The sequence below is a fragment of the Artemia franciscana genome, chromosome 14 (genome assembly GCF_032884065.1).
Source record: "Artemia franciscana chromosome 14, ASM3288406v1, whole genome shotgun sequence".
Lineage (NCBI taxonomy): Eukaryota > Metazoa > Arthropoda > Branchiopoda > Anostraca > Artemiidae > Artemia > Artemia franciscana.
The window spans coordinates 16,334,714-16,357,219 of record NC_088876.1 but is presented as its reverse complement, the minus strand read 5'-3'; the positions used below and the strand labels follow the sequence as shown (position 1 = coordinate 16,357,219).

At 34.4% G+C, this 22,506-nt stretch overlaps 1 protein-coding gene across 6 annotated transcripts in view; it reads right to left on the bottom strand.

Annotated features, from left to right (window-relative positions):
- LOC136035395 (uncharacterized) overlaps window positions 1-21,726 on the bottom strand; it is a 39,654-nt gene extending 17,928 nt beyond the window's left edge. The window contains exons 1-2 of one of the 6 annotated variants that reach the window (XR_010619410.1): window positions 21,685-21,726; window positions 366-12,131 (exon numbers count right to left, since the gene is read on the bottom strand). Coding sequence is in view for 4 of the 6 variants with exons in the window: in XM_065717176.1 (XP_065573248.1) it covers window positions 370-438 (69 nt within the window). In the remaining 2 variants the exon portion in view is untranslated. Of the gene's footprint in view, window positions 1-365; window positions 12,132-21,684 lie in introns of those variants that run through there. The other 5 variants (XR_010619411.1, XM_065717176.1, XM_065717175.1 and 2 more) reach the window with 5 other exon arrangements.
- Window positions 21,727-22,506: the final 780 nt, after the last annotated feature.

Sequence of the window (22,506 nt, the reverse complement as noted above, 5' to 3'; positions counted from 1 at the left end):
AAAAGACAAACAAGGTGATATTAAATATAAATATTAGATGTATATAATATTAGATACTATTTATAATATCTGTAACGCTTCATCTATTATAATAGATGTATTATAATAATAGATTAATATTACAGAACATTAAAAACGAGATGGAAGTAATATTTCTCAACTACCTTGTTGTTTGTATAGATAGGATACAAATTTATGTTTGCAGTCTTTGGAAAGTCGGGTGTGTTTATTTGAACCTAAAAAGGCCAAACTCCATATCGGCATGGCCATGCAAGTTCATAAGACCAGAGAAAAATTTTAATTCAAATAAAAGGTAAATGTTCATAACACCTACCCAATCACGCGAGATTATACAACTTACTTACTTACTTGGGTCACGCTCGAGCCTTGTCCAGGCCCATCGTGGCATCCAGAATTTGTCGACATGCCTCTCTCCATTGCTCTCTTTCAAGTGCGATTGGCTCGATCAACTGGATCCATTGTCTATTCCATCGGTGCCCGTGCTTCTTGAAACCTCCCATTGGCTCGAGGTCGGCTCTAACTGTTGATAACCATGTCTTTTTTTTTTGTCCTCCAGGCTTCTTCTTCCAGTGCGCAAGGGGTTGGCATTAAAAGTTGACGTTAAAAACTGGATAAAAGTGGGTAATTCCCTAGCCACAGTGCTTCTCAAGCCACGGCACCCGGGGTTAAAGCCTTGGTCCCCCCCCCTCTCCCAAAAATGGCTCTGTTCTTATACATCCATTTTTAAAGCAAGATTTATTATGCAAGGTAAATGGTACCACTTCAGTAGTCTTAGCAACAAAGCCGCATCAAGGGAGGGGCAGGTACCGGGTTTGACCCCCCCCCCCATTTTATCCCACATTTAAAACATAAAAGTAGTCTATACAAACAAATCTTTGCTGCGTTTTTTAGTCTTTTTGTCCCCCAGATGTTAATATCCTTACACTGTGGATTACAATCTTAACTGAATCTGACATGTTTACATATCCCCCATGATACCCGATCGAAGCTCTTAGACTGTCATTGAGTTCTGAAATTGTCGTAACGAAAAAATAATTGAAGAAAAAGCGGGTTTAATTTTTATAAAGCAGTGAACAAAATAAAATATAAACTACACTTTAGCTAACAAAAATAAAAATACTCTGAATATTTCGGCCCCACGTCCGGAAGTCTTTCTCAGCGGAAAAAAAGAAGAAGAAAATTACACACCAACAATTTAAGACTTTTATTAAGACATTATAAATAAAATGCCACGATAACTAAAACACCACAAAAAATATAAACAATAAAATAAATAAGAAACAAAACTCACATTATAAAACAAACACTCCCGCACTGACTGTAACTTTAGAAAAACTAAAGTAATTGTATATATTGACACTTACCTCTGCCACAATCGCTGTATAAATGGGAATCTATTAAAAATGAAAATTATATATACTTGCAACAATACGAAAAGAGGTCACCAAACCCCAAATCCAATCAAAATCTTACAGGTTAATGAAGCAAAATTATGAATTATAAATTGAATGGATTTTTTTATTCGCTATTTTAGCTGCCCTCCGTTGACTTCTTACAGCATTGACCATACTTTGACTTTCGTTCGCAAGGTTATTACTTGTTTCAGGACAATTATGCAAATCAATACTCGTTGAAGTTTTTGACTGGTCTTTAATTAAACTATTATAAATTGAATTTATTTTAAATTCCCCTTCATCTCTATTGATACTGATAGATAATCTTTTTTATTTCTATAATTTATCTGAAACTTTGTAAAAGTCCTACAGATTTATCAACAATTTTTTTCTGATAAAATAAAATACTATGATGAGGAAAATTATGGGGGGGGGGTCAAACCCGGTACCTGCCCCTCCCTTGATATGGCTTTGTTGCTAAGACTACTGAAGTGGTACCATTTACCTTGCATAATAAATCTTGCTTTAAGAATGGATGTATAGGAACAGAGCCATTTTTGGGGTGAGGGGGGGTGACCAAGGCCTTAACCCTGGATGCCGTGGCTTGAGAGGCGCTGTGGCTAGGGAATTACCCACTTTCATCCAGTTTTTTACGTATATTCAACTTTTTTTTAGTTAATTTTTCCCCTGACGCCTCAAACCCTAGGAAGGGCTGTGGATAAGGGTTTATCGGCCGTTATAAGGTAGAACTATATAGATAGCCCAAGTTATCACTTCTTGACTCCCAGGAGCTACGAATAAGTTATTATCAAGATTATTCTGTAGTTATCGAATATCATGTTAAAACTTAATTAAATAATGTGTGAAAGAAGGACTATCAGAAAGTATAACCATGATGGAAATAATTTACAGCATTAGTAATTTTTCGATAGCTTCTTATAGCTGTCTAAAGGGAAAGAAAAACTAATCATGTCGAGGATTAATCCACTTAAATAGTTCCACTTTCATTCCTCTCCATTAAACTAATATACAGGTTAAAGACCGTACAGTTTACCCGTAAATTCTACCTAAATTGTGAACTGCCATAAGCCTTGATCATTGGTTCATTGGAAGGCACGTCGAGAGCTTCCTTTGGCCCTTCTTACTCCAGCCCGTTGAATAGTAGTTTTCTACCAATGTTATTTCTATCAATAAGAGGATAAAAGATTATATGTATGAACATTTATTAAATAGCTTTTTTGTTGGCAAAGGATTTACATTTTAGCATATTTTGGCTTTCTGAATTTTTGCTTTTCCGAAGTTTCATTGTTTCATGAGCAAGAATTGGTATTGTCAGTTTATGAAAGGAGTTCGTTATTGGTTTAAGCTGAATTGTTTTTTTTTCTTAGTGCATTCTAAGTAAGAGACAAACTAAATGGCGTATTACTTCATTGATATAAAAAAATGGACTCCTGAAGGAATCAGTGTCATAAGTCCCTTTGCCCTTACCGCTCCAAAAATTTCCAGGAAATTTCAAATTTATGGTACATAAAACGGTGTACTCTCTTATGATGGTCAGGAACCAATTGGAGTCGTTGTAAAAGCATTCCTGTTTGTTCTAAGTTTTAACATGGCTTTTTATTTGTTTTTTATTATTATTATTATTATTAATTACACTGTATAGCCAACAAAATGCATTGCATCTATTTTGAAGTGGCCACTATACACACGAAATATTCTTGAGGCAGCATCTGAGATGCTATTTTGATTTTTTATTGGGGAAGGGAAACTGTATTCAAGTCAGAATAATATCTTACTTTTTTCTCGTTGTCGAGAAATTCATCTGCTTTTCGATGCATGTTTTACAAAAAGTTTTGTCTTGATTTTCTCACGATCAAATTGAAAAATTGAGATCCAAATGAAATAATTTGAACCAAGCACGTTTGCAGATATCACACAGTTTTTATATCACACAGTTTTATTTCCAAGAAAAATAGCTCTGGGCTCGTTTCTCCGAGGTAAATAAAGAAATTCATTAAATTACTCTATCTCGACGAAGTTTCAATAAATTTTGTCGTTTGTCTTTTTTGACGGACGCAAATTTCTGAATTAAAATTTGTTTCATTGAACCTTTCGTTCCGTTGAAAACTCCAGTGTTTCTGAAAAAAAAAAAAAACAATATTCTTTTCATGAATAGATATCACACAGTATTGCGTTCTCTGAAAAGAAGAACTTTTATTTTTGAGTTTTTATTCTATTTCTCAATTGCAATTTTCCGTAAAATATTTGAATTGCTGTATCTCATGAACTCTTCTAGATAATTTGTTACCGTTTTCAATTAGACTCATAATAATATTCTTAGGAAAATTGGGCTGTCGACTTCTAACATTCTTCTCCTAAGGTTCAAAAATTTTGTACACACTTTGAAGGCAATTTCACCTTTTGATTAATTCGTTCTTTTGAAGCTGTCGGCCCATTATCCTGATGTTCAACCTTAACAAATACCTTGGACAATGCTGTTCAATTTATACGTACTCTTTTCTTCTTGTCGGGTCTTAAACAGTTAATCCAATGGGCACCACTCAGTTATTAAATACTGTCCAAGCTTTGCAAGTATCCGACAAGTCCTAACTTTTCTTGAGTTAACTTGCTTTTGAAAACAGAATAAAAACCAAGCCACATGCTTATTAAAATGGCCTGCCTAACTAGGACAACAAAATTGAATATCATGCTATGATATATTGATATTTTAAACTAGAATACCGTAAAGTGCTATTGACGGCCGTATTTTTTTTATATAATCAGGAATAGTACATCGCAGCTATTTTGTGACTGTCCTAAAGAACTATGCTTTACTGGCCAAAGAGCCAGTTCAAACAGCTAGTAACTGGCCAAGACAATTATAATTCATGCAAAATATTCCTTTTCGTTTGAAGGTGTCGAACTTCAAGCCATCTTGTTATTTATTAACACTGTTTAATAACAGTAGAGTTTGGCGTCATTCTTGCGCTTAAAAGCCAATGCGAGAAATTTTCCTACCCTAATACAAATATTTTCTTCATATTACCTGCAGGTACACGGCCACAGACTACCCGATCTGTCGCTTTAGGAGTTGTTTTGAATATTATATCAACCGCTGCTAAGCGTTTAAAAACCACCGAAGTAGCCAGAGACACTTCGTCGAGAAAACTGGAAGTTGTTGAAAGTTTGCCTGTCGATGAAATTAATCAAGTAATGTTTTAACTTTTTGTTTTTGCTTTGCTTATAATCTAGATTATGACTAAAACCAATGTCTTTTAGTCATGATGAAACTTGTATTTCATTTTCGTATTTTTGTCGCTTTCCTGTATTGGTGTTCTCGGGTTTATATCTTTTTAACAAACTGTTTAATTTGATTTTAGCAAATGTAATTATTTAGCACGTAATATATTTTTCCAGTCCTAAAATTAGACTCTTGTTCGTACGTGAGAATTAAGTTTCGTATATGACTTGAGACGTTAAAAATCGTAACATACTGATACCGTACTATGCATTCTACTGTCTTGTATTCTAAACCGTCAAATTGGCTTCTTTTGTTGTTGTTGTTTTTTTATTTCCTTGTGATTTAAAAAATAAAAGTTGGAAATTTTATAACTAGTTGTATTAGTAAAGATTTACCCTACCTTCCTTACCTTAAAACCAATATCTATTTTAGTCAAACTAAATTTTACATTGGCAGATAGAACCCATCGACAGTTGAGAGAAAGGCTAGATAAGCACGAACTTTCGATAGACGAATCGCTATAAAGTCTAAAAGTAAAAAATGACGATATTTTTGAGTGCACGTATCATATAGTTCTTCTGTTTTTTGTTTTTTTTTGATTAGTCATGTTTATTTTCCATAGTAAATGGTTTACCACAGTCTTTTAGGAAAGTAATTGAAATAGAAAAATACAAACATAAAGGCTTATGATAATAAATAACGCTAAAATATCATGATAATGATATTTATAAATAACGCTTATGATAACTTAATACAAAGAGATTCAACTCGCGGGGCTTGTTGTTCTTGAGTCATTTTATTCCTTCTACCAAGGGTACTTCAAAAGGTTGATTTTTTCTTTTGTACTGAAGGCGACTTAGTGTTGGACATTAAATTAAACATTTTTGTCCCCTGGACTAAACCTAAGAACCCTGATTGCTTTAAGGCCAGTCTTCTAGTTTGTCAAAAACAATGATAATTTTAGGTCGGTATTACATTTTCGTCAGTGCTGCCAAGTTGAACCGTTAAAATAAATCAGCATACCTAATTAGCGAAACTTGACAACGCTTTTTGTCCGTGAAAATTTAACCATTGACAATTTATCGATTCTCCAAGGCAACTAAACCTTCAAATGAATACAACATCTTTTTAAACTTTTTGGTGCCATATGTTTTTAGCTTGTTTTCACTGATTTCTTACCCTATAATATTCCTATATTCATACACATATTCTTACGGGTGGAAGTCTCCACACTTTTTTGTTTTTTGTTCTTCGTTTTTTTTTTTGTTTTTTTTTTTGGCCGTGCGTCATGCATAGCCAATGTAATCTCAGAACGTCTTTCTCTACCTTCCTTTTATTTTGTTATTTAACGAGTGTCACACAAACTAGGCTATCACTAAGTGCAAGTCATGAAAAGCCATTAGGTGTAGATGATACTTTTTATATCGAGAAATTCAGTATTTAACGAAAAGTTCTAAATTTTTGACAAAGTCAACTGTCTGTCTTTTATTGTATCTTTTTAATGGCATTGCAAGGCGGAAGGGAGGGGGGGTAATTAATGCACTACGCAAAATCGTCGCTTTCTACCTTCTTCATATACACATTTCTCATGCTTGTCTTCAATAAATTTTATTGAATGCCTTTTCGTTTAGTTCGTATCAAAAATGATAAGTGAAGTTTTGTTTAAAAGGGTTACTAGAACTTACAATTTCTGTTAAAATAACCACTCACGATATTCTACGAGCGCTCGTTCAAAACGCTAACCTTTTTGGGAGAAAAATTAACACGCATCAGTAAACATCCTTCTGGGGAAAATGTAAATTTTTTCAGTTCGGTATATAGAGGCTTGAAATATCTGTTATAGGACTCTGGGATTTGCATGAAACGATGATGTTATTTTCATCGAGACTACTTCCCTTTTGGTGGTGCTTTCCTCTCTTTTTTTAATTATATTAATTTTCTCAGGCTCAGACCTTATGATATATCTTCATATCTTATGTATTTAATACATTTCCTAATTTGAAATTATTATAAGAAGTCAATTCTTTCAAAGTATGTATTGTTATCGAAGTTCTTTTTATAGTTTTAGATCTAATGGAATCAAAAAAAAAAAAAAAAACTGTGAAAAAAAATTCCTTTCAAAAAGTTAAATTAAAGTCACAAAGGTATTTATTCAAAGAGCTGTTTCTTTATATCTTGTATACTTTATCAGCATTTGAATATTTTATGTTTGACGAATAAAATATTTATCGTTTTTTGGTAAAGTGAAAAATGATAATCTGTCGTATTGGGGGTTTAAAGAGCAGTAGCTGTCTTCTTATTTGTGATAATTTCTGTTCGTTTTAAGCTTGCTTTGTATATGAGAACTTTTTTAAAGATATTTCTGGATTAGTTTATATTCATTTCTTAGTTGACATAGTTTTAATGCTAATTTTAGGAATTTTTTTTTTTTTAAGCTTTTCTGCTTAAGAACTTGTTGATTCAGAATTTTGCGGATTTGAGTACAAAGGAACTTAAAAATAGAACCATTAAAATGAACTTTATAATTTTGTTTCAATTTTTCAAATGAAGGAAAATACAGTAGGTTTGCATCTCCTGTCATATCTTGTTGGGATTATTCTTGTGAACTTTTCGGCCGAGCCGATTACATTGTGTTTGCTAGCTTTAAAATGCAAAAAAAAAAAAAAATTTCTTTAAATTTATACTCTTGATTGCTAAAATGTTTAATGATGCCTTGATATTTTACCTGTATTGGTGATTTTTTATCTTTTAAGTGTGTTGAATCAGTGCTTGGGTGCTTCACAGATATATGGTGCATATATCTGAATAGAAACTTATTCATAATTGTCTTTTATAGGTTTTCGGTACTGCTGGAAAGCCAGATGATTTCAACCTTTTATTTATAAGAAGAATTCGGAAAATAACACAGGGATAAATCTCGCTATTTTTCTTTCTTATTGTGCTTTACTCTGATTTTTGTTCCAATTTTACAATAAGTTAGATTAAATCAGACCTTCATTTTAAATTTGTCCATGGCTGCTGTGTGGTAAAGTGATGCAGTTATTTAAAACAGGAATATTGCTGGTATGGTCGTATGTTCATTCTGGATGTTAATTTTGTACATCCCACGCATAGACATCGACAAGGGGTTAGGTAGTTTCCCATTGGTACTCACGATGCCATCCCTCCCCCCCCTATCCCTCTCAAATCCAAGAGAGGTAAAGTTAATATGTGAAAAGATCTGAAGGACAATAATCTTTTATGTTACCAATGCAGAAATGTGAAATTAAATCCCCCAGTAAGTTGTCGACTAATTGTCAAAAGCTTTACTTGTTGACATTATTTACGTAGTGTATTGTCAAAAGTGTTATTAGTAATACTAATAGACCTACTGGAAAATTTTGCGGCTCCCAGGAAGTCCTTAGGCTCAACTTAACTTTCAGCTCGAGTATATGCTATATTCCAGCAAAAAGTGACAATCGGCTTCCTGAATTTCCTTCAAGTTTTTACAGATGGCTGGTGAGCCATCAATATGGCTCAGTGTTGATGAAAGTTTTTTGAGATTTTAATTTTAATTTATAGAAGTTTTTACAGATTAGTTAACCATCAAGATTGCTCAATAATGATGAAAAAATTTACGGATGGCTATTAGCTATTGAGGAAGTAAGGCTGCTGTAGTTTCGGTCATGCCTTAAAGGGTTACAGGAATCATTTTAGTTCTAATCACAGAAAAATGCCATTTATAGCTACCTTTGTGTGTATCTCATTAAATTTTGGCAAATCACAGATGACATTATTAAGCTCTTGGGTGAAACTTTTTCTCCATGGACAGTGCCGGCATAATAATTGCAAAAAGAAAACAAAAAGGCACATAATGCCGTAAAACTCATATAATTATACAAAATCTCATACATATGAGCAATATATTTTGAATATCTTAAATCTACATGGATCAATTCTACAAAAAAGAACAAAGAACACGCTTCAATCACACCATATAAAATAACTTTCAACATTATTTTCTTGTAGCGTCAATCGTCCAACCTCGAAGAATCTCTCTCTGTGCTGCATGACTGCTCGTGCTTACCACCCCAAATTCTTAATATCCACTTTACACTTACTTTTTAAAATTTCGACCATCCAATATATCCTATTTAAATAATCCCAGTATATGTAAATACTTACGAATAGTAAATGATAAAGATAATATAGTAAGCGCTATTGAGCCACTAGTAACCCCCCAGAAAATGTTCCAGTGGAACTCTCTGGGGAAGAATAGAGCGAAAACTATTACGTGTCACTTTCATTACTTATTCTTTACTACAATAGAAATCCCAAAAGTGAGAATCTAACTATATCCTCTTCGTGGGTGCTGGTATAAAGGATTGCAACCCCCCCTCCCTCTTCTCCATTAGAAAGAGAGAGACTGTGAACATGTTTCTTTTGGACTGAGTTCTCTGTGCATTTGTCTTCGGTTCATGTAAAATTAACTAATTTTGTTTTAATATAGCTATTTCTACCTATTAGTACATTCAAAGTGCTTTCGTTTTTTACCGTCACACCAATTCATTGCAATACAAATTGTATTGATAGGAGTCATAGCTCATTATTTAAATAATATTCATGAGTTAATGTTATCTTTTTGATTACCTTGCAAAATAAGATAGCATTTCTAGATTCCAAAATACTCATTTGAACGGCTGAAAGTCACAATTTCTTTTAATAAACCTACTTCAGACTGTTCTATTTTCTTCAATACTTCAGTAGAAATGAAGTTGATGCCAAATCAAAAAAAAATTCAACGAGTAATTCATTTTCAGCAAAGATAAGTAAAATACATGATGAACATTTTTTATAGTTTAACTTCGATTAACATTGTTATACTAAACTTTTGGATTGCTGGATGTGGTATTACCCTCCCGCTCACCAAACCCGGTTGAAAAACCTCCAAAATAGAACAAATTTATGAAACCAGTTGAAAAACCTTCAAAATAGAACCAATTTACGCTTCCGCTTTTGGTACCATAGTGTTATCTTAATCTTTTTTTCAACTTTTCTGGACCAATTCCCCAACTTCTTCGCAATGCAAAGGTCTTTCGAGAACATTTTTCGTATTCCGTTTGAAATTTCACGCGCCACTTTCTCTTTTCTTCTTAATTTAGTTTTATTTATTTAGAAAATTATTTTGATAAATAATGGTTAATTATGTAAGAGCACTTATTTTTACTCTATGGAATGTAAGGTTCATGCCGTCCCAGTGTCTCAAGATTCGTTTAAGTAATAAATTAAGCCTTTTATGGAATTTTGTAGGAGGGCCAAGTAGACGCTAAATTTCGGCTTGGGAGAAAGGGTAGACCTAAACTAAAAGACATTATATGTGTCAGATCATCGAAATACCATATGCGTAACATCTTGGGAAAGGAAATTAACGGCTTAAGTGACCCAGTTGAAACTTCAAGGGAATATTTGATAGGAGGAGTAGGCTCAGTTTGATATTAATTTTTGGCTAGGGGGGCGTAGATCCTTCAAAATTCTGATCATGGACAATAAATTTTGTATGAAAAATGTAGTTCTGTTGATTTTTGGTGCGAAATCTTCTATTTTTTGTTTGATTTGTAAAATTTTGGGCCATGAAGGCACACCTCAGTTATAATTATAAAACTAACTGAGTCTCAATCAAAAAACCATATCTGATTACGTTGATTCTTGACTCCCTTTTTTTCGTTTTTTAACAGCAAAGCAAAACTTTTAAAATTTAATCTTAAATGCATTGGTTTAAACAAAAAAGCAGTTAAAATACAAAACAATAAGAGGCTTACCAAAAATAAACAACGACATATCAATGTGTCTATGCACAATTAACTCTTTAGCTACTGAATCCCCCTGCAACTTAACCCTATTGAACTGATCTCTTGTTACGCTGAACGCCCAAACAGCTGAACCGTTGCGCAACTGAGCCTCCGTTTAGCCGAAGCCCCCGTAAAATTGAAGCCCCGTTCAACTCAACCCTATTTAACTGAAGCCCCATGCAACTAAACCCTAATGTAACTAAACCCACATTTACATCAAGCCCTGTTTGACTCAGCCCAAGGCCTAAGAACAAGTTTGAACTAGCACTGAGTAGAAGCTCATAATTTGCTTCTCGCTTTGTTTGCAGTTTCTAACTTCTTTTACCCATCAGGCTAACCTCAGAACTCTCTCAAATAGAACGCAACTATTAGGAATGGATCTTTCGCTGAAACCATGGCCTGGTAGTTTTTTGTTTTTTTTTTTTTTTGGTTTTATTGCAAACTATGAGCTTTTCAATTAGTGCTGGAGTAAAGATTTGCCAAAGGGCAAGTGAAAATAGTGGTTTTATAATTTTAAAAACTGGTAAAAGCGTTTTTTGGGTCATTCCACATAAGATTAATAAGGTAATGACACCCAGTGTTACAGATTCAGCAAAGAAAACCTTTTAGACTTTTGTCTCTCGGGATATACCAAACCCCACAAAAATGTGTTGCTTACTTTTGTGTTGGCTTTACAGCCATTCATAATTTTGACGACTTTGACTTCTTTGTATAAAAGAAAACAAATGCTAAAATTATTTTTCGTTTGAATATAATATCTTGTATTTCGTATTTACATATTAATTTACATAAAATTTTTACTGTTTGAAATATCCATGCAAAGAATTTAAAAAAAAAATGGTTTTAATCTCGAGATGCCTCCAAAATATAAAAAAAACTATGTTTATTAATAAATGTATATTTTTTTCCAAAAATGTACATTTTATGCTTATGGTATTATTGCACGACTTATAGTTAACAATATTGATTCTCCAAGATCAAATCGTCCACTAGCGTCTATTCTATTCTGTTACAGAATAAAACGGGTGTGACTGGTAAGTATTCACGGTAATTATATTCTTTTCTTAGATTTATCTCCAATTTTTATGACGCTAATTTCAATTTTTAATCGTCTTTTAATTTTGTCGTATGCTTTCAAATTTGAAGTCTTGTTACAAAGTCTCAAGCAAGTCATATAAAATAATCTTCAACCCTCATCCATCAAAGAGAACTAGACCTCCGTTGCCTGTGCAACGGGAAGTGTTGCAGCAACTGTGCCCTGTTCCTTAGGGCACAGTTGCGGAGCAACAGTCTCCATTATGTTCTTCAGAGGACATTTTTCTAATGCGGCTTCGATTGTTATCTTGAAGCATCTTTGATATGGTTTTATTTCGAGCTCCTACTAAACTGAGTTTGGTAAAATGTCTAGCTGGTCCAGAAATAAACAAGAATAACACAATAACACAGTTGACAATTCTGAATATTTATAGGATGGATATACGGAATTTCATGCTTCAGTTCTCGAAAACATCAATAAAAGTTCGATATCAGTTCATAATTATTTTATCTCTAAAACGTTTACTTCCGAAACTAGGACCGTCTTAACTTGACGCCAATTCGAAGTATTATTTTTCGAGACGCACATTTCGGGAATTATTTCCGGGAAATCTGAAAGAGATACGGAAATAACTTCTTATAGTTTTCTGCTTAACTTTTGATGGTCTAAGCTAGGAAAATATAAAACAAACCAAATTCACCAAAAAACTTAAATTGCCCCAAGGGCATGACAAAACTTCCAAATAGAAAAACCCAAAGAAGAAATTTTATTTCGGAGAAACTATTGTAAGCTCCAGTTGTTAGGAGATCGAGACCTGTCGAACCGCGTTGGAAAAAAAAATTCTAGCTGGTCCAGAACAGAAGTTACATCTAGAACATCAAAACTTTGGAAATTATTTCTTAGAGAACGAAGCAACTTGGTATATAGAACACTTCACTTCTTCTTGCATACTTTTCATAGCACTACTCGATAAAAATATAAGAAACATCAAAATCGAAAATTTGAGAAAATTCCAAAAAAAATTGGAACGAGATGGACTTTTCCGGAATTATTTCCGGGAAATCTGTAAGAGCTACGGAATTTTGTGCTCCGGTTCTTGAAGAGACAAATGAAAGTTCTACATGAGTTCAGCATAACTGTATTTCTAACAAGTTTATTTCCGAAGCTAGGGTCGTCTTAACTTGACACCAAACATCGAATGCAGAGTTTCTAAGAAAAAAAACGGTTTTTTTTTATGGAAAACTGTTAGAAATTTTAGGAACTTCTCTGGAACTTTTTTACTCTGTTTCACGTTTTCCTTCCCTCTGAAAAATCTCAAATTTTTAACTCTTACCACTTTGGAGCTACAGGTCGCTGATCACGGTGAAAAAAAAAAAAAAAAAACTACGAAAGCAGTAGTGTTGCTCTGCAACACAATGAGGTAAATGCCACTTTTAAATTGAAGTGCAAGGTATGTGTCTTAGCCCAAATCTTCACGGCACATTACAGAGAAGGAGCAACACTAAGGAAAACAAGTTTTAACAATTTTCAGACATGGGAGGTAAAAAAATTATTAACTCCTTCCCTCGTTTCTTGTTAGAAAATGGTTATTTTGTCAGGATCGAATGCTGTTGTGGGTTTTACTTACATTAGTCCATAGTCTTGTCTAACTCAAAAGTCATTTTTATTCTATACAATGTTACTCTAAATAATGACTTCCCTAAATAGAAATCTTAATGAGGGTTGAGTTTCGTAGACTTAAGTTAAATGGGATTGATCTAAATGGGGTTCAATTACACGAAGATTGAGTTGCACAGAGGCCGAGTTACATGAGGGTTTAGCTACAATGGAACCTTGATTGATATTTGCATACACACACGAGCTTCGTATTGAAGGGTTTAACCAGGGTAAAGTAGTCATGGCTCAGCTCTATAAAAGGCAGAGAATTATGCCGATATTCAATACACCTAAATACAATTTCCTGTCCATCCAAACTTTTACAGAAAATATAGTTTTAATTTTTTTTTTGCAAAATTTTGCTGAAAATATAAATAGTAAGCTGAATCCTAATTCTTAGGAAAAAAGAACAAAATATCTTACAGGTTTTCATCTTATTAAAATATAAACCTTTTGTTCAGTAAAAGCGGCTTTTTGTTCACCGAAAAACAGGATGTACACCATTTGACTAATGGAAAAAAATAGCATGTAAGCCTATATAAAAAGGTACTATCCAATCTCCCTATAAATACAAATATTTTTGCCATCCAGTTGGATAATTTGGCAATCTCAATAGCAATACTCAAATTTGTCAACTAGTTCACAAGAAAATTTGCCCCAGAAAACTATTCCTTTTCTAACTAGTTGACAAGTAATTTTTCCCCAGAAACACTGTCTTTCCAACTAGCTAGAGACAAACATTGCCACAGAAACACTTTTATTAACCATCTAGTTGGCAAGTACCTTTTCCCCAGAAATTTTTTTATTAACCACCTAGCTGATGAAAAACTTTGACCCAAAAAAATATTTCCTTTTCCAACTAGTTGAAAAAAGTTGCTACCCCAGAAACAATTCTGTTAACCATCTAGTTGGCAAGTAACTTAACTGGTCCCAAAAGTGAGATTGAATTTTTCAAAGCTTGGAGGTTTATTCCTCCCATCTGTTAAAAGAAACAGATGCATAATTGAAATTTTGATCTTTTCTGTCTTGCATTTTATTAGCATAAATGCTATATGTTGCTTTATTCATCAGTCTGTTTCTTTTCTGTATGTAAGAAGGTTTTTGTCTCAGTTTTGATACTCTTTTTTTACAAATTACCTTTACTAGAAGCTCATTTTCAAGATTTTGACCTGCTTCAGGATCTCTGATTCTGAAGGTATGGTTAAATTTCTAGAAGCTATGAGGCTTACTCCTTTAAAAGTTGTAATTGAAACTTTTTCATTATTATCTAACCTTTAGTGGGTCTAAAGTTTTTTTTTTTGGTGAATTCAATGTTAAATGTCTGGATCACATTTTTTTATAAATTAATAATGGTAAAATATGCAAGATTGTAAAAGTTTTTAGTGACCACAATATATTTTACCCATTACTAAGTGCAGTTCTAAAATCTAGGGGGGTAATATGCTATATGTAATAAATGCTATATGTTGCTTTATTCATCAGTCTGTTTCTTTTCTGTATGTAAGAAGGTTTTTGTCTCAGTTTTGATACTCTTTTCTTTACAAATTACCTATACTAGAAGCTCATTTTCAAGATTTTGACCTGCTTCAGGATCTCTGATTCTGAAGGTATGGTTAAATTTCTAGAAGCTATGAGGCTTACTCCTTTAAAAGTTGTAATTGAAACTTTTTCATTATTATCTAACCTTTAGTGGGTCTAAAGGTTTTTTTTGGTGAATTCAATGTTAAATGTCTGGATCACATTTTTTTATAAATTAATAATGGTAAAATATGCAAGATTGTAAAAGTTTTTAGTGACCACAATATATTTTACCCATTACTAAGTGCAGTTCTAAAATCTAGGGGGGTGTTTTTGTTTCTTAGATGGATGTCCCAAAATAGATAAATTCTAATGAAAAAAGACCTAAAGTATTTTTCAAATTCTGGGGGAATTCCCTCTCAATTGATGCCACTGTTGAACCCTAGATCCATCCCTAAAATAATAATTTAGCAAGCTCAACTAATTTTCAAGATAGAGAAAAGACCATCATTTAAAATTTTTACAGGCTTAGTTTAAAGTTCTACCCTTAATAATCAGCTTTGCTATAGGCCTATAATCCCAACAATAATCAAATTTGTCAACTAGTTGACAAAAAAAATTTACCCCAGAAAAATATTCACTTTCCAACTAGTTGGCAAGTAATTTCTCCCAGGCCACACTTACTTTCCAACTAGTTGGCAAGTAATTTCTTCCAGACAACATTTTCTTTCCAACTAGCTAGAAACAAACATTGCCCCAGAAACACTTCCATTAACCATCCAGTTGGCAAGTAACTTTTCCCCAGAAAAAATTTTAGTAACCAACTAGTTGATGAAAAACTTTGCCTTACTCGGAAGCCTACTTGGATACAACCTTGTGTTGTTGTTGTTGTTGTTGATTCCAACGTTTTTGGAGCATGAATCAGCTCCGTCACGTACGTATCAATCTTGTCCAGACAATGTGTATGGAGAATTTTTAAGAAACGATGACTACTTTCAGATTAGTGAATCACTTAGAATCGTTATTTGCAGATTCTTTATTGGTGGCAAACCATTTTTTCCACTAGTATAGCCACCTACGTCAGACCACCCTAATTAATTCTATAGTATTTACAACCGTAAATTACAATTTACATTAAATTTCGTGGGAAACACATTAAACTTATACAATATATTGAATACATTAATAAACATTTGACTTGATACAACATGACCCAAGACTGTTAAAGCACATCAAATAAACTTGAAGTTCTAATAAAACAACCCAGTGCAGAAACAGACACCCTACGAGCCCACGGAGGGGCGGATGAATGACCCACCACCGCACGGAAAGTAAAGGCACCAAAGAGTTTTAGAACTTTTCTTTTTAATATTTCACGCTGGATATAATACTTTTTACACGACATTATAACATGGCGGACATCTTCATATACATTACATACAATGCAATTTGGGGAGTCAACCAAATTCCATTTAAAGAGAACAGAATTCACTTTAGCATGGCCAGATCTGATTCGAAATATTGTTGTGGCAATTTTCCTCTCACTGTGAATTAGGTCCAATGGAGGAGGCTTAAAATCATATAGATCCAAGATTGTATTAGTGGACTTTCTTGTGAAATCAGCTTTCTCATCAATTGCGGATTTGTCCTCGTAACCCTGAATATATTCACTCAGGGACAAGTTTACATCCAACAATTCACCACTTCTGCAAGCCCATTTTGCCATTTTGTCAGCTGACTCGTTCCCAGGAATACCTGCATGTGCTGGGACCCATGTAAGTTGTAGATCATAACCATGTATTAGAAGGTCATCAACTATTTTTTCAATTTGTGCAGCAGTTTCTTTGGCATCATTTCGTTTCATAGCTAAATAATTTAACACAGATAGAGAATCAGAACAAATCAAAAAGCTACCAACTATACCGTTTGACTTAATATAAAGAAGTGCTTGATAAATAGCAATCATTTCTGCAGAAAAAACAGTAAGCTTGTCAGGTAGCTTAAATCCGCAAGAAGTACCAGTTGACGGGACTACAAAAGCGCAGCCTACACCCATTTCCGACTTAGATCCGTCAGTATATATGTGAGTAAAGTCAGTCCATTGCAGAGTCAGCCTATACCACTCTAATTTTAAAATTATTGTTCCTGAATCATTAATTCTACTATCTAGAGCTAAATTAATTACATTACCTATTCCGTTGAAGCGTGAGGAAAGGTCATCTATATTTGGGGTTGGAACTAGGCCTGGAAGGTCAGCATTACTCATCAGACAAGAATATTTATAGACTGTAGGGGAAAACCTTGGTCTAAACTGGAGATCTTGATTCCATGTAGCAATGCATTCTTTATAAACAATATGATTTGTTGATCCCATTTTTTTTAGAAAGTAACGGGCTTGAAGATTATTTCTTCTCCTCTGAAGTGATGTGACGCCAAGCTCACAGTAGAGGGCTGGGGTGGGGGTGGTTTTTAAGCAGCCTAGAGCTCGTCGGAGAACTTGATTAAAAGCTGAATCAAGTTTCTGGAGGTTATGCTTAGTTGCTTCCCTATAGAACATGCTACCATAGTCCAGTTTGCTGGTGATTGTTGCTCCAATTAGTTTTGAAACACAAGAATATGGGGCTCCTCTTTTAGAGAGGCAGATTGCATTGAGAAAGTTTGCCCTACTTCTCAGGTTACCAACAAGATAGTCGATGTGGTTAGTCCATAGCAACTTTGAATCCAGTAAGACTCCTAGATAGCAAAATTTCTCTGCATGTTGGATGTCCACTCCTGCTAAAGACACAATGGGGGGTTGAACATTTGTTCGATTTTTCCTTGAGAAAAGAACACTTACTGACTTCTCTGTTGAAAATGACATGTAGTTTTCCATTGTCCAATTTTCTAAGTAATACAGGGCTTTTTGGACTGAAGCCTTAAGGCATCCCCTATCTCGAGAGGAGGCAGCTACTGCAATGTCATCAGCATATAAGTATAGTTTACAACCCAGTATCGTATCTAAGTTTATATCGTGACAATACACTAAAAACAATAAAGGACTTAGTACCCCTCCTTGGGGGAGACCCACATTATTTGGAGCACTAAAAAAGCCAGACGAATGATTTTCTAAAGTTATTTCTATTTTCCTCTCAGTCAAGAAATTACCAATCCATTCCACGATTTGAGGGCTAATATTTAGCTTCTTTAGTTTTGCCATTAGAGTAGGGATATTCACTCTGTCAAATGCTGAAGTCATATCAAGGAAAACAGCTAGAGTTTCTTTTCCTAGGCGGAATCCCTGTTTTATTTGATTTTCAAGCCTCACAAGACAGTCTATTGTACTGCGTTGGGGCAGGAAGCCTAGTTGTTCTGGCTGAACTACTTTCTCAATTTCTGGTAGAACTTTCTTTTTTATCAGTCTCTCCATTAGCTTGCAGAGGCATGAAGTCAAGGCAATTGGGCGATATGATTTTGGGGATGTAGGGTCCTTTTGGGGTTTCAGGATTGGTATTATTGCAGCTTTTTTCCAAAGCGATGGGACATAACCTTCCTTGATGGACCTATTAAACAAAGTTAAGACAGAAGCCTTAAGCAGGGGGGACATGTTGGACAGCATCTCATTGTGAATCCTGTCTGGGCCCATAGCCCCTGGTTTTAATTTTTTAATAATCGTATCAATATCCTGTTCTACAAGTTCAATATCATTCTTAGGGAAGACCTGTGTAGGTTGCATAGTGGGTCGGTTTTGAGTAGAAAGTTGTGGAGGAATGTTTGCAATTAGATACTCTTTCAGAAGTTTTATTTTCTCGGGTGTTGTGGCGGCAGTGGTTCCGTTGTGTATCATGATGCCAGATATTGGGGAAGACCTTTGTCCAGTGTAGACTTTCCAGTTCCTCCACAACTCTTTGATTGATGTAGTCTTCGTAAACTTTGTCTCAATTAGAGTCTTCCATCCATTCTTGATTTCTTGGGGAACAATTTTCCTAAAGATGGCTTTTTTTGCATTCATTTCAATTTTGTTTGTAACTGTAGGATTTCTTCTAAACTTGTTTCTTGCCGTGTTTTGTTCCTTATAAGCTTTTTGGCATGCAGCATTCCACCCTGGTGTGGAGTTTCTAGATTTTCTTTTAAGTTTTACATACCCAAATACCCTTTCACTAGCATTCACCATAACTTGAGTTAACTTCTCATTAAGCTCCTCAACAGAGGAAGGTAGTTCAACATCCGTCAGATCCGAGTCTACCTCTCTCTGCCATTCAGGCCAGGACTCCCTGCGGAACTTCCAACTCACCGACTTCATTAACTGAAGTCTATAAGCAGAAAAATTAAGCACTGACATTACTGGGAAATGATCAGAGTCAAAGGGTGACGGTATAACAACCTCAAAGTCAACTGAAAGGTCTAAAGAAGCAATTGTTAAATCTATAGTAGAAGTCTTCCCATTTAAGGGGTTTAGCCTAGTACCTAGATCTATTGGAGTGATAAGACAAACCATATTTTGAGGATCAGTAATAAAATCTGCCAGTAAATTAGAATTATGATTTGGAGAAGATGTTGAGTCCCACATTGGGTTATGAAGGTTGAAGTCACCAGCAATTATTTTCCTCTCTTTACATTTCTGAAAAGCATCTTTGAACTGCTTAAAATCAAAGTCAGTTGCAGTCCTGTTATAATAGTTGATAACGGATATCCAGTTATCCGTTCCATCCTCTTTGACAGATATAATCCCAATTTCATTTTTTCCTGGGGTAAAATCATTCACTATTTTAAACGGGATATTATCCTTAACTAAAGTCATAAGTCCTCCCCCTGGTCCTGTCTTCCTATCCCATCTAGCCATGCTATAGCCCTTAAAATTTGGGGAAGTTTTCTGTTCATTCAATAAAGTTTCCTGAATTAGTACAATATCTGGCTTACTCCTCACTAGAAGGTTTTTCAATTCTACTACCTTTGATTTTCCCATTCCCCTAATGTTTAGTTGGATTACCCTTGTAGTCATTCTTTGATTTTTTGTTTATGAACACGCTTATTTAATGTCTTTTTCTCTGGAGAGGACAAAATTTTCTTTGGAACAAAGTTATCTTCATCCATACCATCCTCTGAGTCTGTTTCATTTCCAGAAACAAAGGATTCAGATTTCTTCAGTGAAGACAGGATCTTCTGTACCTCTGACTTCGAGCTTTTGCTTAACTTTACACTGGAAGCAATCAGTGAGCACAATGATGACACTACTGAGGTTAGTTGGTCTATTTTTTCTCTCAGTAAGACAACTTCCTTGTTAATTGGTTCCTGTATTTTTGCTTCTGGTGGGATTGAAGGGTGAACAAGGACTGGAAAGTTTTCAAAGTTTAAAGCTGGTGGTGGTGTGTGCAGAGTCTTCCCTTTGGTGTCAGTGAAAGCTTGAACTGCATCTTTGAATGATATACCTTTTGTGACTGACGTTTTCAGAATTGCAGCTCTAAACTTGTAATCCTGGCACTCTTTACTGAGGGCAGTGTGCTGTCCATTACAGTTTGCACATCTTACTTTTTGTTCATTTCTGTTTTTGTTTAACTCAGGGCAAGCTGTCATGGGGTGATTATCTCCACAAATACCACAAGTATCTTTACCCCAACAGTTTAGAGAGTTATGGCCAAATTTCTGGCACTTGAAACATCTCAACGGTTTTGGTATGAACTGTTTCACCACAGTGAGGGCACTCCATATAGGAATTACTGTAGGAAAATCCATTTCTTGAGAGAAGTCAACATGTATAGTGTAGCTAGTGTATGGTTTACCATCTCTAGATGTGGGATGAGGGTTTAGTACAGTTGCCTTTGTAACCTGTTCTACTTGCTGAATCTCCTTACAGAGTTCTTCAGGAGTAGCTAAGTCCCTGGGAACATATAGTACTCCTTTTCTGCTTGAGTATAGCATATTTGCTGGCTTCATTTCAAATTTGATCACTATATTATTCAATGTGAGATCCCTTATGCCTAAGATCTTATTAGCTATGTCTAGATTTTTTGGAACAACTTCAAGAGAGCCTCTAGGACCTATTCGTGGGAGTATTTTCCCATAATCATTTCCTAGAGCTACAGCCAATCTACGCCCTAGATATCCAGCAGAAGTCTTTGATAGAGGGACTAGCATACCCTTGTCATTAGTGTCAGTAATTTTTGTCATATCATGACCATTAGCCAACAAATTTGGTACAGTGGGTCCACCTCTAACTCCCCCACAACCTCCACCCTTCCCAGGACTACCAGGAACCATTACGTCTTTCACGTGACAAGCTTACTTTGCAAGAAAAAAAAAAAAAAAAAAAAAAAAAAAAAAAAAAAAAAAAAAAAAAAAAAAAAAAAAAAAAAAAAAGTGAATGCACAAATACGATTAAACAGACCTCAATAAAGTAAAAAGAGAGGCAAAAATACAAGCAAATAAGGGCACTATATACAACACATACATACAAGTAAGCAATATTTCAAATGGCACAAGATCTCAAGGAGATAAAAGAGCCTAAAAGGTGGTCTGAATATCAACCATACAGTCCCTTCACTGTTTTGCATTTACCAAAATTCAATAAACACTTTTTCACCTTCACATTAATTTGTTATTTTTGTTTTTTCAACCATCAAAATCTTCAGGTATTACTATTTTCTACAACTTGAATTGTTGCCAAGCAGCGTTTTAACAGCACTTAAATTGATTATTTTGAACTTGTATCACTAATCCCAAGTTGAATAATTGCAGTTTAACCACAAAATGTTTTATTCAACCATGATCTTATAGGCTATCAATTCCAATAGACTAGAGAACTTTATTATGACTTTTATATTCCTGTGTAATTCTTAAATTACTTTCTTCTGTTTCTTTCAATATCTTTATGAACATTTAAAATTAACACCCGCATGGATAGATTCTTCTATAAGATACCCATTTCCTGCTTTATCCATTTTTCAATTCTGAAATAGGCTATCAGCTGATTTTTATTGATACTCCAAAACTTTTTAGTTTATTTCTCGATACAACCTTTTCTGCAGAAAAACAACTCTCCACTTGTAAATTTCTATCTGGTGTAGTTTATTTTCTTTGATGGTAAGTTACAATAGGTAGCGCTAGGAGTAAGATCCACCTCTGCCGTTTTTCGGTTAAAGAAAAGTCAAACATCCGGCGCCATTAAACATGTTGAAGAAAAGTTTTCGTATTTCGCGCAAAATACATTCTCCAATAGTCGACATTGAGAAGTCTCTGAATGTAAGGTAAGTACAGTAATTTTTTGAAATGATGTGCTTTTCCTGTTAAGCTAAAATAGCGTGCATTTTGTCGGAAAACGTAGTTGTAAGAGCCCTGAGCCTGTCAAAACCGTAAAGGCTCTTACGACCCCAGAAAACTGTTAAAAAAACAACCATCCCTCCTCTAAAAAAAAAAAATCCCGGGTAAGGGTCTGCATATTGTTAAATTTCCAGGAAAGTTTTTTTTTTAATATATCAGACAGTTCGTGGTAACGACCTGCCTCAATAGTAACCGAAACCTAAAAAAACGAAATTTCGATACCAATAGTTATATCAAAAAAATTGCATTTTAATGGTAATTTCAAATATATAAGTTTTATCAGGTTTAGTCATACCCATCAAAAGTTACGAGCCTGAGAAAATTTGTCTTATTTTAGAAAAGAGGGGAAAACCCCCCTAAAAGTCATGGAATCTTCACAAACATCACACCATCAGATTCAGCGTATCAAAGAACTATACTTTAGAAGTTTCAAATTCCTATCTTTACAAATGTATTCTAGCATTATTAAAAAAAAAATAAAAAAATTTAAACTGGAAGTAAAGAGCAGAATTAAAACTT